Raw genomic sequence first — 18,637 nt, 5'->3', positions numbered from 1 at the left:
TATGGCACCGGAATTGAAGTCCAAAGTCCACGGCCTGAGCTCTAACAGGATCGCACTAACCACTATATTACTGTGGAGGCCACCATCCTTAAATTTTTCTTAAGAACATAAGAAACAGGAATAAGTTATTGTTAAATTTCTGTCTGCTCTCACTCATTGAGATGATGACTGATTTATTATACTATGGCACTATGTACTATATACTATGTATATTCCAATTCAGGAATATACACTTCGATTTCACTGATAAACCAAAATTTATTGGTGGCTTCTGTGAATGTACTCAACACTGGTTGGAGAATCCATAAGATTCACTATGATTAAGTAAAGACATCACACATCAGGCCTCTTATTTTCAGACTGTAACCTCCTACCCTCCAGGGTAGCCTGTATCTACCCTGCCCAGCCCCCTAGAATTTTAGTTCAATGAGATCAATTCCCATTCTTCTAAATTCAAGAGAGCTTGCATTAATTTTGCTTAACCTGTTATCACAGGACAAACTCCACCTAGGGATAAACTCTTAGTGAATCTTCACTGCACTCCCTCTATATCCTTCCTTAAATAGGGAGACCAGACCTATGCACAATATTCAGTGTGGGCACTGAGCCTTACATAACTGCAACATCCTTATTCTAGCACTGAAATCCTATTGCCGTACAGGGCACATGTAATTTTACTGTCCTGAATACTTGCAATGGTCGCATGTTAAAGTTCAGTGAGTGTCTGCAAGGACACCTAGATTCTCTGAACATCAAGACCTCTCAGTTGCCATTTAAAAACAGTTTTCTATTTTTCCACTAAATTTTCACATATAATATTCCATCTGCTGTGCCATTGTCCATTCAATGATCCCAATAATGTTTCACTCTCATCTCCCAACACTTTCATCCAAATAACTGATGCAAATATGAATAGTTGGAGCCCCACCATGATTCTTTACTAGTTACAGCCTCCCAATCCTAGAATAACTGTTTCCCCCATAACTAATCTCCTTGTTGTAACCTCAAGTAATTCTAACGGAGTTAATAAACATGATTCCTCTTTATCATTCCTCTTTCTAGGTACTCTGTTGCCACTTCACTGATTCAAGCACCTTCTCATCAACTGAAGCAAGCTAATGTCCATTGTTCCAACTTTTCCTTTCCCTCTTTCCTTAAATAGTAATCTCACATTTGTTATTTTCCAAGCTGTGGGAACCATTCTAGAATCTACCGAATGTTGGAAGAAGATAACCAGTATATCTATTAGCTCTGTCTAATCTTTAAAACGCAGGTCATCAGGTCATGGAGATTTAATTATTTCAGTCTCAATAACTTATTTAATACTATCTTTAAATAACATTGATTTCTTTTAACTCCTCACTAACACCAGACTCTCTGTTCTGCATTAATTTGATATTTTTTGTCTTCTGTGACAAAAGACACAAAATATTTGCTTAAATTCCTTGCAATAATTTCTTTTTCCCCTAAATAATTCTCCAGTCTGAGTGTGTGGCAATATATTCTGCTAATTTTACCCATTTTAAATATCTGTAGAGGCTTTGAATGTCTCATTTTATATTCCCCACTACATCATTCTTGAATTCCTTTTATTAATGCCTGACAGAAGTCTTAAATTTTCCATCAGGCTTATTGCTCTTTTTAGCAACATTTTATGCATTTTCTTTTCATCTATTAATATCTTTAACTTTTCCTGTTAGCTACACATGAAGCATTATTCCTACAGGGTCTGTGTGCCTTATATTGTTATATATTTGTTCTAGGTGGTGCATTCATTCTTTAAATTTTAGCTATCATTTGTTACTACCAAACCATTTTTAGTATAATTTCATAAAATAATTTTTCTGACTCTATCCTCAAATACAAGACCTGGTTTTAAATTGAATTAAATCAATTTCAATCTTTTATCTGAAGTTCTACCATACCATGATCACTGTTCCTTGAAGGCTTGATAACTAGAAGATCATTAATTAATAATTTCTCATTACATGATATTAGGTCAAAAATAATCTGATCTCCCTCCTGGCACTCATCCCTGAAAGTGCTACATGTACCCTTACACGTCCACCCTCACCACCATTTAGTGACCCAGAGCCCTTCCAGATGAAGCAAAACTTCACCTTTGAGTCTATCAGGGTCATCTACTGCATTTAGTGCTCCCTGTGCAACCTCTTTTACATCAGTGAGACAATTCAGATTGGGGGACTGCTTTGTTGAACACCTTCACTCTGTCTTTCAGTGCCAAATCTGTCTAACCTCTCACCTCCTCACCTGCCCATTACCTCACTCTGGATCTCCCCCCCCCCCCACCCTTCCCTACGATCCACCGTCTCCTTTAACAGATTCCTACCTTCAGCCCTTTGTTTCTTCCACCTATCCCCTTCCTCCCCTTCCCACTCTCCCACACCTGTGATCATCAATAACTTGCCAACTTGCAATCCTTTCCCTTCCCCCACCCTCTTATTTTGGCTTATTCCCTCTTTCTTTCTAGTCCTGATGAAGGGCCTTGGCCCAAAACACTCTCTAAAGATGTTCTCTGACTGCTGAGTTACGCCAGATTTCTGCGAAGAATACTTACTAAAGAATTAAGGATTTACAGTAAGCTTGTGTAAATGTTGTTACAAATCATTCACTCGGTTATGATGACTACAGTGAATTTGGGAGCCAATGGAACAGAGAACAGCACAATGCGTTTGCTTTAGCAGCCTGCGTGTGTTCTGGGCAAACACAGAGTACAGCCTGTCCTTGATTTCTGCTAAATCCACAAGCCAACCATTACTCAAGTGATCAACTGTCCCAACTGTCCAAGAGTATAATCTAAATAAATTATACAAACACACCCAGAGTAATTTCCATTCCACTGCAAGCATGACTAATGTAAGTACTTCTTTGTCTCTATTAAATTTGTAATTCACATTGGGAAATATTGTTTTGGTATCACAAATTTCCAACTGGTAGATTTGTACCTTCATACTTCTACCTCTTCCATCATTACAGCCCCACAGATTACTTTACTCAAACAACTCAAGACTCTTCTACATCTCCTGCTGCCTTTGTCTTATCACTAGGGACAGACCATCAGGCATGTGGGACCAGGCCTTGCACTTTAACTAGATTTGTGCCTGGATCAGGGGAAACGTACAGATCAGGAAATCTTGCAAAATAGTTTGGATTTGAACAGGAAGAGTTTCAACAGCTAAAGGCTACCACCTAGTGGGAGCAAAACAGAACTGCAAGCACATTAATAAGTTATTAATAAAAACACAATATGCTGGCAGAACTCAGCAGGCCAGACAGCATCTATGGGAGGAGGTAGTCACGACATTTTGGGTTGATTTGGCCCGAAACGTTGTCACTACCTCCTCCCATAGATGCTGTCTGGCCTGCTGAGTTCTGCCAGCATTGTGTGTTTTTATTTATTTCCAGCATCTGCAGATTCACTCGTGTTGCCTTAATAAGTTATTGCTTGATACAGGGTAAAGATTTAAAGATTAGCTTTACTTGTCACACACACTTTGAAACATTCATTGAAATGTGTTACTTGAATCAAATCAGCGAGAATTGTGCTGGGCCAATCGTCACCACAGTTAGGACACCAATGTAGATGTCCACAACTCCCTAGCCTAACGGTACAACTGTGGAATGTGGGAGGAAACCAGATCATCCAGGTGAAACTCACACAGTCGGGGAGAATACAAAAACTTCTTACAGTCAGCAGTGGGAACTGAACCTCCATCAATGATCACTGGCGCTGTAATAATGCTACACTAACTGCTACACTACACCACCATGTTGTCAAAGGTTGACAAATAGTTATCCTGTACATTTCATCCATCCAAATAAAAAACAAAGATTTTGCTTCCTTTTCACTTTATTTATCTATACTTTAAATGAAGATTCAAGCATGCCATATCATTCTAAGACTTTTCAAGTGATGTGCATTGTTTGTTGTTCTGCCTGACTTTAGTTCCCAAGTATTTTCTATCACAGAACTACTTAAATCATTTCCTTAACATACTGTTCTCTACCTGTCATATGGTCTGAAATATCTATTTGAGATGTTTAAATGGTTCTTTTCACAATCAAAATCAGAAAGAGGCCTTCAGCTAATCATCAGGATTCAAGGTTATTTAATATCATTTCCAGTAAACATGCGTAAAGATGAACAAATTGTTAATTCAGATCTGATGCAGCACAAATAAATACAATAAGATTAAAAACAACAGCAAAGAACCCAATAAATATAAATACATAAGATAGTTTCTATACAGAGATCGATTTTATGTCCATAAAGTGGCACTAGGCACAGGAATGTCTGTAAATAAGGTGACTGACAAGAAATGACAAAGTAATGGTGGTGGTGGTGGGTGTAGAATGATGGGTTAGTGGGTGGAGGTGTTGATCAGCCTTACTGCTCGAGGAAAGTAACCTCTTTTTGAGACAGGTGGTGCTGGCATGGCTGCTACATAGTTTCTTTGGAACAGTAAAATGGAAATGTTCCAATTTACTACTTAATTTCTAACACTACTCATGACTAATACTTCGGCCTGACCCATTAGTTGTGACATTCCTTAGCTCTGTACATTGCACGCTGCTTCTGTTGTTTAGCACAGAGGTGGACCCATGAGTTAGCAACTCATTTTCAGGTGTATCTGGTGCTACTCACAGCATACCCTTCCGCATTCTTCTCTGATCTAAGTTTGATCCAGGGGTCTATCAGGCCACAAGGTTACAGAGAATGGTGGTTTACTGTTCTGATGCTGTTGATGATCCACTGTGGCTCATGTTTGATTTGATTCCATAGTGCTATACAATACAGTAGATGGTATTCACAATGTGGAGACAGAAATTTTGTTTCTAGAAGCACCATCACTTCTATCAATGATGATATGGACAGATGCATCTTCCACAGATGTAGGCAATGTCTACAGATTTCTCTTTCATTTTGGATGGCTCATTGCCTGCTGCCTATACAGCCTGGCAGCTATGTTTATCAGACCAACAGATCTACCAAAATTATCTTCAATATGGAAATTTAACAACCCCCCCCCCGCCCCCGCCACTGGCATCTAGCATGCATACTGTGTTCTTGCTATTTTGGGTGCTTCTTCAAACTGTTATTTAATATACTGATTCATTAGTTGAACCAGGTCAGTAGCTGATAATCTGGAGGATGTTTGTCTGTGAATCACTGATACCATGAGACTTCATGGGCTCTAAAATCAACATTGAAAACTTTCAACTACTCCTTCTTGTCCATATATCACTCTTCCATCATCTCTGGACAGAATGCCCTACAGGTGGGGCAGTAAGACTGTGACAGAGTAGACTGGAACATGATCTCTGAACATGGCATAAGTGGGTAGCTACCAGCTGGATTGGATTTGTCCTTTTTTTGTGAACAACTTGAACACAACACCAGGGGCTATTGTAAGGTTGATTAGATCATGAGCAACTTTTGCATGTCAGGATCCAAAGCCTAGGTCCACAACAAATGGACCCATTTGATTTAATCTTTTTTTTAAAAATTCAATGAAGCAGTAATGACACAGGCCAGTTCAGGGCAGCTAAGAGTCCATTGTGCTGATGTGGATCTGCAGTCACATGTAGGCTAAACTGGATGTCTGGTAGATAACTCTTCTCTACACCTTTCACTGCAATTTCAAAATATACAGGACCAAGATTACAGGAGCAGAATTAGGCAACTTGGCTCATCAATCGCAGCTGATTTTCTCATCCCCATTCCCCTGCCTTCTCCCCATAAACCTTAACCCCCTTACCAATCAAGAACCTATCAATCTCTGCCTTAAATACACCCAAGAGCATCCATAGCCTTCTGAGGCAACAAATCCCACAGATTCATTACCCTTTGGCTGAAGAAACTCCTCACCTCAGTTTAAGAAACATCCCTTTATTTTGAGGCTGTGCCCTTGGATCCTAGAATCTCCTTTCAATAGCAGCAACCTCTTGAAGAACACTCTATCCAGGAATTTCAATATCCTGTATGTTTCAATAAGCCCTTTTTCTAATATAGTTTTATTAGATATGGTCCACTTTTTACAAATTGCCCCTCTCTAATTAATTCAAATTTAAGTACTCCAAAGATCCCAATATCTTCTCACATCAGATGTAGAAAAGTAAGCAGGAGCATAATTCCTGTTTTCTCTGTCTCAGCAATAAGGATGTTATAAACACAATGCACCTACCTCACAGGACAACCAAATCAAAATAGCTGTTCTTTATAAAACCCTAGGACACAAGCCATCATGCCCCAAGTGGCATTATATTTCTCCCGGATTTTTCATTGCTTTAGTGAGTTCCAGACCTTGATCCATTAATAACCCCTGGAATACTATGAATGCTTTCCCCTTCCTTTTCTAGGGTACACACAAAATACTTCAAAAAGCAGCGCTGCTCCCATTTTCATTGATGGTATTACCCAGATTTGTTCTTAGAGCTACAAATATTGATTATGACAAATAGATTTGAGGAAAATTTGTAACTTTTGATGGGAGTTATGATATCCTTCACAAGTAATCAACAATAAATGACATGCATTAGAAGATCCTTACCTCACCCGTAGTGGGATGGGTACCAAATTTCTTTATCCATGGAATGATAGACCTACAGAAAAATTGCCAAGAAATTTTCAGAAACACAGGTAAGATAAATCACTGGGAAATTCGTAAACTATTCAAAACCATTTTAAATCAGCAACAAATCCAAATCAGGAACAACACATAACAGTACAGCACAGCACTGTTCTTTCAATACACGACGTTATGTTGACCTTTTAACAAACTCCAAGATCAACCTACCTCTTCCCTCCCACATAACGCACAAATTTTCTTCCATCCTATCCAAGAGTCTCTTAAATATTCCTGATGTATCGGCCTCTACAATCACTCTCACAGTGTGTTTCACACACACCTCTCCATAAAAAGTGCACCTCTGACATCCACCCAACACAAACCAAACACTGGAAGAGCTCTGCATCTAACCAGGTGACATCCTAACTTCAATTAAATGAAGTCATAAAAGGACTTGACCCAAAATGTCGACTATTCCTTCCATAGATGCTACCTGACCTGCTGAGTTTTTCTAGCATTTTGTGTGTGTTACTCTGGATTTCCAGCATCTGCAGAATCTCTTGTGTTGCTGACAGTGCTATACGTTCCTCCAAACACTTAAAATTCTGCCTTCATTTCAGCCATTGCCACCTGGGAAAAAGGCACGAGCTATCCATTCCAGCTATGTCTCCAAACACCTTATGCATCTCTATCAAGTCACATTTCCATCTTTTTAAACCATTAATATTCAGATGCAGATTAGAATGGAAAGAATATAAAAGGTTGGGATGGTATTTTGTGACGATTTTATAATTATACTGGGAAAATAGCAAACTACATTATCATTGCATAGAGGCAGCATGAGCTCAAAGGACCAAATGGTAAATGTGCATGATTTGATATTTACTTTAAATACCTATATGCTCATGTCTCGGTGGAAGGCAGCAGGCCACCAGTATTTTGTGTGTGTTGCTTGAATTTCCAGCATCTGCAGGTTTCCTCATGTATACTCATGTCTTAAGTTTTTATCCCCCAAAGTAAAGATACTTTGAAAGTAAAATTGTTTATCCAATCACAAATAAGAGAAAATCTGCAGATGCTGGAAATCTGAGCTATACACACAAAATGCTGGATCGGGCCAAAACGTTGACTGTACTCTTTTCCTAGATGCTGCCTGGCCTGCTGAGTTCCTCCAGCATTTTGTGTAAAAGAGCAGTTTGCATAAATTATAAAATGTCCAACAGATATTCTTCAGCTTCACCCCTCCAATGCCACCTCCTTGCTTTGTCTCTCAGATCCTACTCTCTACAGATGTCTCTTGCACTCAGTTACACTGAGCTCTTCAAAAACCAGTCTTACTGTGCAGATTCAATGTCCAGAATAAAAAATACAAAATCCTAACAATAGTCAGAACTTGCTGAACACTTGAGAATAACTAGTCAGTGTTACTCTTTCTCATTTTAGGACTTGTTCAAATCCTATGTTTTTATTTTGAGTTTCCAATATTTGTGGTTCTATGTTTATTAAACTATGTTTAACAACCTTCTTACTCTCATTTGCTTAAGTTCTGACAATTCATTCATTAGGAAATGAACAATATGTCTAAGATCCATACTGAGTGGGCAGGGTCACTGACAAATCTTTACAATGCCTAGAATCTTGGCTGGTGCTTTCTGAAATTTCCCAAAAGAGATATGTTATTAAGCAATTAGGTGATTACAATACTCTTACTTTGTACTCCAACCTCTTTCCTAAGCATTTCGATGTCTTTTATATACTCTCTGTCTTGGCTTTTTGCTAAAACATCAATTTCCATTCATGCACCATAACACTCAGGGACTTGACAACATTATTATTTTTACATATTATTATTTTTGTAACTGTGTTTTTCTGCTGTAATAATTAGATGTGCTATATGTGTTGTGTGTGAATGTTGTACTGTGCTTAGCAGCATGGCTTAAGAGGAACACTGTTTCATTTGGCTGTTAAACTTGATCTGCACCCTTACCTCAATTTGCTTTCCATTTATATATATGTTACCTCATTAATTCTACTTAAGTATGGATTTTGTTTTTTGATCTCATCTTCCACCCACACTATTAGCAAGTTTGAAAGATCACACATGCAGTTGAACTAGACCTCCTATTACGCCAACACATATGTTCCTACAAGTCCTTCATTTCAAATCAACATACTCAAAGTTCTGCAGCTCTCAGCGCGTCAGGCAGTATCTATGGAAATGAATAACCAGTCAACATTTTGGGCTGAAACCCTCCTTTGGGAGTGGAGAGGAAGGGGGGAAGACAACAGAATGATAAGGTTGGGGAGAGGGGTAGGAGGATAGTTAAAAGGTGATGGTTGAAGCCAGGTGGGTAGGCAGTGTAGTCAAATTATGTTTGAAAATAATAGTAGTCATCTAATCCATCACATTTTGAAATTGGACCAGGGAGTTAATTTAATCTGACTTTTACCATATTAATGCCCCCCCCCCCCCCCCCACAATCTAAGACAGATCAACACGAGGAAATCTGCAGATGCTGGAAATTCAAGCAACACACACAAAATGCCAGGCCAGGCAGCATCTATAGGGAGAAGTGCTGTCGACATTTCGGGCCGAGACCCTTCGTTGACATTGCTTCTCCCTATAGATGCTGCCTGGCCTGCTGCATTCCACCAGCATCTTGTGTGTGTTGCTTAAAACAGATCAAGTCTGAAATATTGCAATCCCATTAAATCCCAGTAGAGGGCATTGTAACATCATGATTTAAAATAATTAATCTAAGAATAAACTTTATAACAATCCAGCAGGCTTTGGCTAAAGTAAAATGCCTAATCATGAAATGCTTAATTCGTTTGATTAGTTTTGAGAGCTTAAATATATTTGCATCAATCTGTTGTTGCAGTGGTTTCAATACACACATTTATCCAGCCCAGTCTAATCATTTATTACAAAAATGCAAAAAATTTATCAGAATGAGCAATTGTGTGAGTTCCTCTCCCAGACATTAGAAAGTCTAACTAAATGAAATTTTCCTGCTACAAAGCCAAATTCAGCCTTTTTTTTTACTTCTAGAAATGTGCAATGTGTGGTCTTGTAATCTTAACAACAATTGCAAAGATTCACTTCCATTTGCAGAGTTCCAAAGCAGCCAAAATGTAGACTTCATAAGTACCAATTCTGAGTTTCTTTGGTGCTTCACTCCTGGCTAGTTTTGGTGAAATCTTAAAATAGAAAGATTCACCTCACCTTCTGTACAGAATTTCTGATTGTGTGGATAGTCAGAGGCTTCTTCCCCAGGGCTGAAATGGTTGCCACCAGAGGACACAGGTTTAAGGTGATGAGAAGTAGGTACAGAGGAGATGTCAGGGGCAAGAGAGTGGTGAGTGCGTGGAATGGGCTGCCAGTAACGGTTACAACGGTGGAGGTGGTTACAACAGGGTCGTTAAGAGACTTTTGGATAGGTACATGGAGCTTAGAGAAGTAGAGGGCTATGGGTAAGCCTAGTAATTTCTAAGGTAGGGACATGTTCGGCACAACTTTGTGGGCCGAAGGGGCTGTATTGTGCTGTAGGTTTTCTATGTTTCTACATTCATTTAGATTTCCAGCACTGCTCTCTTCTACTGTTGCCTTTCATTTTAATGTTGTGTAAATACAGCCTGTGATCCATAATCTGAATATAGTACACAGTCTGAACTAAAGACCCCAGTTAAAAATAAAAACTGAAATACAACCAGGATTATTATAGCTCTTTGCAAAAACCTCTTCCACAGCTGATACCATAAACTTCATGACATATGACAGTGATAATAGATCTGATCCTGACTGATTAAACAAAGCCTTTTAACCCAAATTCTTGTGCATTCCTATCCTGATTTGAGCGCAGCAAAAGGCAGGTAAATACAGTGCCGGATAGGAAGCAGTTTGCTTATAGATTCTTCATGAATTATCTACCTCTACTAAAAAATTTTGCACACTGGTTTGAGTTTTGCTTACTGAAGACAGATGGGAATTAAATAAAATCAGAACAGTAATGGCACTAGAAAGTCAAGCAGAAGGCTAAAAAAGGAGATGCCCAAAGGTGCAGAGAAGAAGAAGAAAGCCCTTAGCTTTGAGTGGAGTCGTCGTAATGGCGTTTTTTAGCAGGCTTTCTTGTTTTTACGAGGCCGAGTTGCTAGTTCAAGACTCAACCCAGCACCGATGGAAAGCGTGCCGGCTGGATTCGAGATTGGGACCCTTTGCTCTGAAGTCCGGCACTGATGCCACTACACCACCAGCCAGCAAGGGTGCAGAGAGATTATGCTTCTATTTCTACAGAGTTGGGGCAGTCAAGTGGACTGAGCAAGCAATGTTAGTTTTTCACTTTCATTAACAGAACAAAAGATCCTGATTGTATCCTGCAACTCTACTTTCTTTTAAAGTTCCATGTTTCATGAGTTAAACAAGTTAGCCAACTATTTAAATCAAATTTCAGCTCATCCACCACTTTCAAAGAGCCTTTGAACTGAGCTTAAATCATAAAGGTTTACTCAAAATCACAGACAGGTTGCACGCTGGTTACTGCGACATTCCGATGAACTTGAATTGCGATGGGGATGAACGTGTATAAATTAGCCCACAGGACAGTATAATACACTGAAAACACATTTTCCAATTGCCATTTCCACTCAAGGTTCATTGGAATGTAAAACACAAGGTGAGCCATGCTGACTAATAATAAACCTTGTATACTCACAGAAGATCAAACACCATTCCATCAGGTGTGCAGACTGGATACTCAAAGGGCTGAAGGGACAAACTGCAAGGTAAAGCAGCAAGTTAAAACAAGCAAAATGACAATCATTTTCACTTAGCACACCAAAAGTAAATGCATGACAGACATTTCAAGATTGAGATTCCAAAGATACTTTAAAGCCTTTTATCCTTGAACAGTTTAAGCTGCAAACATACATTATTCAGAAAATGCTTTCCTTGCTGGCAATAATTAGAAGTTAAAAGACTTCCAGTTTAGAAAAATGTATTCAGTCTGGGCAGAATTAAGAGACTAAAATTTACTTTTCTTCTGAACACAACTGCACAAATGCCAAAAACAAACTTCCAATGTCTCATAAATTCCTTACATCACAATTAAAACCTGAAATTAAATGACTTAAGCGCAATAACTAATTGGGTTGAATTTGTTCAGTATAGATTATTTCATTGCTTTAAATTAACTTTCATTTAAAAAAAACAGTAAATCAATGAAAAGTTGTAATTGAGCGGAAATAGAAAAAAGAACTATATTATTTTTGGTTTTAAATGCAGCCTTGTATTTTGCAGAACTTTCCATTGACATGAATGGTTTGGTTTCATTCATATTTAACACAATATTTAGAAATTAAATATGCTTAGATAATGCAGAAGTGGGGGGGGGGGGGGGGAACAGCTGTAAATAAAGTCAGCTCCTGAATCAACATGACAAATTCAACTTTGAGTAAGACAATGCAAGCATATTATCTCCAGACACAAACAACTGACATCACACATTAAAAAAAAATGCACTTTCAATGATCAATGCTCAAATTTTGGAAACACAAGGTATTAAGATAAAATTGAATTTAAAAATTGTAAAACACAAGGACAGTGTGAAGAATGCAAGTGATTCACTTGAATATTTTAACTGATCCAAAGGAAATTGCAAAATACTATAAGGGAGAAGGGACTACAGGCTAGGGCAGGGGTCGGCAACCCGTGGCTCTGGAGCCGCATGCGACTCTTTCATCTCTGTGCTGCGGCTCCCTGTGGTTTTGGAAAATAAATGATGAGAATTTAATTAAAATGTATTTTATGTTAGTTTGTGAAATGTAATTCTAAATTTGAAGATTATGGTGATCTTGTACAATCTAAATAAAACGTGTTTTTTGTCGCCATTAATACACGTCACCACGGCCAATGCCTGACACCCACCAGTGCGCGATTTCTTTAATTTTTCGATCCAAGGTAGGCTAACTATAGAGAATTCTAAAAAAAAGAAAAGTGACTGAAGAAAACAGAACGTTTAATGATACGTGGGCAGATTCATTTACGTTCACTGCTGACGAGACTGGTTTACCGGTATGCTTAATATGCACTGAGAAACTAGCAAACAACAAAAAGTCAAATGTCGCAAGACATTTCCAGAATAAACACGCAGCCTTTGCTCAAAAATATCCGGTTGGAGATGAGAGAAAAAAAGCCGTTTCGGAACTGATGCGGAAGGTTGATCTGAGCAAAATCATTTCAAGAAGTGGATGAAGTCTGGAAAATCAACTACGTATGCTAGTTTTGTTGCCACTCGGGAAATAGTCAGGCACGGGAAGCAGTTTACAGATGGTGAATATATAAAAGAATCTTTCATTAAGATTTCAGAACATCTATTCACGGACTTTAAAAACAAGAGTGAAATTGTGCAGAAAATCAGGGATATGCCCCTCTCTGCAAAGAATGTCAAAGACAGAACCATAAAAATGACAGAAGACATCACAAGACAGCAAATTAAAGACATCAATTCAGCTGTGGCCTACTGGATTGCCTGTGACGAGTCTAAAGACAAAGCTGATATTGAACAAATAGCGCTGTTCTGCAGGTATGTAAACTCTGCCGGGCCACAGGAAGAAATGATTGAGTTGATACTTCTAAAAGGCCAAACACGGTGGGAGTACATCTGTGAGGCTGTCTTGAATTGTTTAAGAGCCAAAGGAATAAAGACCACCCACCTGGTTTCAGTAGCTACTGATGGGGCACCAAGTATGACAGGAGCGCACAAGGGATTTGTGGCTTTACTGCAGAAGTCGCTGGACAGAAAGCTGCTGACTTTTCACTGCATCTTGCACCAAGAGGCACTTTGCGCTCAAACATTTCCTCCGGAATGCACAGAAGTAATGGATGTTGTCATTCAGATTGCCAATAAAATAATGGCAAAAAGTTTAAATCACCGTCAATTCCGTTTGTTACTGGATGAGCTGAAAAGCGCATAGTCTGATCTCCTGCTGCACAGCAAAGTCCCGTGGCTGTCCAGAGGGGAGGTGCTGAAACGCTTTGTCGCGTGTCTGGAAGAAGTGAAAACTTTCCTGGGCAGCTAAGGGCTCACCTTTCCTGAGCTGGAACAGCCAGGGTGGCTGGAAAAGCTACACTTCATGGTAGACATGACAGCACACCTGAACACACTGAACACAGCTCAGGGGAAAGGACACACAGCCATTAACCAAGTATGATAAATATTTTAATTGCCTATTATTTTACGTATATTCGTATTTTTCATTGTTCAGTGAAATAGTCCTTTTATTTTTCAGGTTGACAGCTGGCTGACGTTATTTTTGGTTTGCTGCTGGCGGACAATTTAAGTTCGGCGTTTTTCATAAATACAAGAAGGACTCAAATAGACATTGAGTATTTTACATAAAAGTAACCTTCAACCCAATGCCTTTTTTTCGGAGTTCAACAGGTTTTTGTTACATGCAGAAATGTAATTTCGTTTTCTCTGCAGGAGTTCATCGATTTCATAAATGCAACACATTATAGTTTGTTTATACATAGCATAAAGGCAAAAAAAAAGTTGTATGCAGTGTTATTTAATTTTTCATTTTAAATGTCAAACGGGTTTTGTGGCTCCCAGTGTTTTCTTTTCTGTGGGAAACGGGTCCAAATGGCTCATTCAGTGGTAAAGGTTGCCGACCCCTGGGCTAGGGAAAGTAGATTAAAGAGGAATTTTACTTATCAATACAATGTAGATTAGGTCCTTCTGGCCTTTCGAGCCTTGCTGCCCCAGAAATCCCCAACAAACCAGATTAACCCTAACCTAATCACAGGCCACTTACAAGGCCAATTAACCTACCCAGTATGTCTTTCGGCTCTGGGAGGAAACTGGAGCACACGGGGACAACTCACACATTCCACAGCATGGACGTACAGAGACTCCTTACAGAAGGATGCCAGAATTTAACTCCAAACTCTGGAAAGCCGCAAGCTGCAATAGCGTCACAATAACCACTACACTACTGTGGTGCCCCACAGTAACACAGCAGTTAGCACGCCACTATTACAGCTCGAGGTGTTGGGAGTCCTGGAGTCCAATCCTGGCATCCTCTAAGGACTTTGTACGTCCTCCCTGTAGAACACATGGGTTCCCTGCACTGTCCAAAGACATGCAGGCTAGAATGTTAATTGGTCATTGTAATTGTCCAATGATTAGGTTAGGATTAAATCGGGGGCTGCTGGGTGGCGTGACTCGAAAGACCAAAAGTGATTTTAGAGAATGTCAGAGCCTCAAAAATAAGTGCTGGAGAATAATACAATGGCACCAAATGATTTCAGTCTAAACTATGTGAAATTTTAAGTATAATCTCTTGTCTACATTGCACAATACAATGCCACATGCAGTTGAACATTACTCGATTATTATATCATTACTTCTAAGGAGTAAAAAGAAAGCAGAGCGCAAGCACACCCTTACCTGCAGTGATCAAAAGGCAAGCGGCGGAAGTTGGCTTGTGGAATCACTGAAGGACAGAAGAGAAATGATATTTCTGAAGTAAATCAGATCAGCTCATTAAAATTCAGATCTAATTACAAGCATGATACAAGGAAACGAACATCTGCCAGGATCAAGCTGTGCACTTGGCTATAGACCAAACTGAGCAGATACATTGGGTGCTACCAACCTGTAAGCAGTTTGCCCCTATCACCATTGCACCAGAAGGCCGCCCCAGAATATCACTAAGCCTGCCACCAGTGAACTGGGTTGACGGAATGCAATGGCAATCCATTACTATAGTTAAACATTAAAATACTCAGTAAATGCAAAAACATTTATTTTTCTGAAACAAAATAAGGCAGAGCATTTATACATATATTCCTCTTTCCTGAATATCACATCAATAAAATGAGTCTGGCTGCAGACGCTGGAATCCAGAGCAAAAGACAACTGCTGGAAGAACTCAGTAGGTCAGACAGCGTCTGTTGAGACAGAAGGTTGGCTGATGTTTTGCATTAAGACTCTGCATCAGGATGCATCCTGATGCAGGTTCTCCATTCAAAATGTTGTCCGTCCCTTTGCCAGGCCTGTTGAGAGGTCATGACCCAAAGTACTAAGCATCCCCTTGCACCTGCAACTACTGCCTGACCAGCTCAGTTCCTCCAGCAGTCTGATTATTCAATACTGGCTGCATATCCCTTTCAACGGCTGATTGGAATTGTTCCATGCTGCAAAATGCAATGATTGGTGCCAGTTTTCTCCCAGCCTCATAAGTGGCTAAAAATCACCAAACTCTGTCTCCTCGTAGTTATCAACAAATCAAAACTTACAGGTTCATGTTAAATTGGTAAACTTGATTTCAACACTAAACTCATCGAACTTTTGACTTGAACGACTAATTCACAGTGTGACACAGATACCATAAATGGTGTTAAAAACTATACTCTATGAAGCATCACTCTGGAACAGGTAAGATTGCTGCAGCAGTAGAAAATTCAGTAATTGACATTATTTAAACTAGTGGTTACCAACAGTTACACGCATGCGCATTGGGGCAGAAAAGAGCGGAAGTAAAACCCCACAACCCGGAAGTAGAAATAATGTATAAACACCAGGGGTCACCACTCTTTTTTTGCACCGTGGACCGGTTTAATATTAACAATATTCTTGTGGACCAGCCAACGGGAGGTGTTAAACACGACTGGAATACAGCGAAACTCGTAGCAGGTTCCTTATGTCCAGTCTATTCCGCAATTTAGTTTTCGTGGTTCGTCCCGCTTGCTCACGTTTTTTCCACTGGAAAAACTCAATGGGTTCGTCTTTAAGTGCAGGGTGCTTGGATTCAAGGTGCCGAAGCAGTTCTGAGGGCTTCATTGCCTCATTAGACAGCCTCCGGGTCTGAGCTCTAGCCTCCCGCCAGCCCGCCGCCTTGGCCAGTGTGTCTGTTCCCGTACCGGGGCGGTGGCGGTCACAGTCCAGAGAGAGTGACCGACTGACTTTGGAGTGCAACAGGGCACCCGCCCTCCCCCCCCCCCCCCCCCCCCCAGGATCTATCTGCTGACAAAAGTTTGTTTCAGTAGATTGCAGCGAGGTAGCTGCTCTGCTACTTACGAAACCCTGAGCCCGAATTAGGTCGTCTGCGAATATTTTAGCACTGGGTTCCCCACGTCATTCGGTGTGTTAAACAGGTTTAGAGGCGGTGCCCATCTGTTCGTGATCCAGGCCAGTAGCAACAGCACTTCCTGCCGGCTGCACAAAGCGGCCGGTTACCCGAGGCCAACCAGTGATCCCTGATGCACTGATGCGCTTGGGTAATGACCTCGCGTGTATTCAAATTCAACAGTGGGCATGATAGGGAATGAGGAAAGGTGCAGCTGATCGTATCATTTCCTTGCGGCCCGGTGGTTGGGGACCAGCGCGAGGCAAGGGAGTTACACGCATGCACACTGGGCAGATAAAACAGAACTAAAATCCCACAACCCAGAAACAATCTCTCAACAGTATTAGTGTTTTTTTTCCTTTTTTTTTCGGGATCTACTAGGAAAGTCTCAAAGATCGACCAGTCGATTGTGATCGATGGTTGGCGACGACTAATTTAAACCATTCAACCAACTTTTAATGAAACACCTTTGCCTCCACAAGAACCTATTACCCAATATTTTACTGAACTGTTCAACAACTGTTAACTGCAATGAAGGTACCTGTCACTGAGTATTGAATCATTTAAATACTAGATCAAATAGCAAAGTCAAAACCAAGATACACAGATTGGAAGAGAAGGTGTTGAAACATCGTAATATGATGCTGAAATATCAAATTTCTATCATTCAGTGGCTTCTAACTTCCATCAAAGTAACAAACAAGTGAGAAGGCATTGCACATCCATTACTAATCTCCACTTCATCAGTAACATTACAGTTGGGCTGGGCTGTGTTCTTACATAGCACACATGGTGCATAATTAAGACAGTTACATAGCTTTGGACATGGCTATTTTAAAACCTTCACAAGTGATACTTCTAGTAACACGGACAGATAGTATTTGTAGAGTTCAGGGAAGAAGCTATCAAACAACGCACACAACCAACTCTCAATCATCTCGCCAGAACTGAAGACGCATCCTGCTGAGCGCATCACGTTCAAAGTCCAGTAACTGCCTCAATTCCATCATTTATTTAAATTCACCAATATTCAAAACTTCAGCAATTTCCTCCAACTACTTTACAATCCAAATATTACACTCAGTGACCACTTTAGTAAGTACATGAGAGGAGTCCAGTGTGGTCTTCTGCTGTTGTGGCCCATCCACTTCAACGCTTTGATGTGTTGTTCATTCAGAGATGCTCTTTTACACACCAGTATGGTAACATGTGGTTATTTCAGTTATGTCACCTTCCTGTCAGTTTGAACTAGTCTAGACATTCTCATCTGACCTCCCTCACTACCAGGGAATTTTCATCCACAGAACTGCCCATCACTGGGTTTTTTCACACCATACTCTGTAAATCTAGAGACTTGTGCATGAAAATCCCAGGAGATCAGCAGTTTCTGAGATACTCAAATCTGGCATAACAATCATTCCATGGTCAAAGTTCACATCTCTTCCCCAATCTGATGTCTGGTCTGAATATCAACTGAACCTCTTGGCCAAGTCTGCATGCTTTTATGCATTGAGTTGCTGTCATATGAATGGGCAATTAGATATTTGCATTAATGAAGTTGACAGGTGCACCTAATAAAGTGGTCACTGGGTGCATATTTGAAATTTATACAGATCCATAAACAATACACCTTCTTTAAATGTTAACAGAAACCTTAAATTACAACTTCAATATCCATTACCCTTCCTACTTACCTGCTTTCTTGCCACCATAGAAATTGGTATATTCTGTACAGGTGATGTACCTACAAAAGCAAAAAAGAAATCTCAATGCAAATAGCACAAAGGGCAGGCTGAAATTGAGCTGTTTACCTTTACAAGTCACTCAAACTAACTCACACTTAGTCTGAAGCAACAAAGTTTATAATCTGAATTTCTGGCATACTAATTTGGCTCCCTTAGACGATGTTGTCCTAGTAA

The 18,637-nt window shown here is 39.9% G+C and overlaps 1 protein-coding gene across 1 annotated transcript in view; it reads right to left on the bottom strand.

Annotated features, from left to right (window-relative positions):
- Positions 1-18,637, bottom strand: part of ppil2 (peptidylprolyl isomerase (cyclophilin)-like 2) — a 286,701-nt gene that overhangs the window by 267,475 nt on the left and 589 nt on the right. Inside the window, exons 2-5 of the mRNA XM_059983207.1 lie at positions 18,413-18,462; positions 15,038-15,083; positions 11,303-11,365; positions 6,573-6,624 (exon numbers count right to left, since the gene is read on the bottom strand). Of these exons, the coding sequence (XP_059839190.1) occupies positions 6,573-6,624; positions 11,303-11,365; positions 15,038-15,083; positions 18,413-18,462 (211 nt within the window). The remainder of the gene's footprint in view (positions 1-6,572; positions 6,625-11,302; positions 11,366-15,037; positions 15,084-18,412; positions 18,463-18,637) is intronic.

Source organism: Hypanus sabinus, chromosome 10 (assembly GCF_030144855.1).
Source record: "Hypanus sabinus isolate sHypSab1 chromosome 10, sHypSab1.hap1, whole genome shotgun sequence".
NCBI classification, from domain to species: domain Eukaryota; kingdom Metazoa; phylum Chordata; class Chondrichthyes; order Myliobatiformes; family Dasyatidae; genus Hypanus; species Hypanus sabinus.
This window is presented reverse-complemented; position numbering and strand designations above follow the sequence as displayed.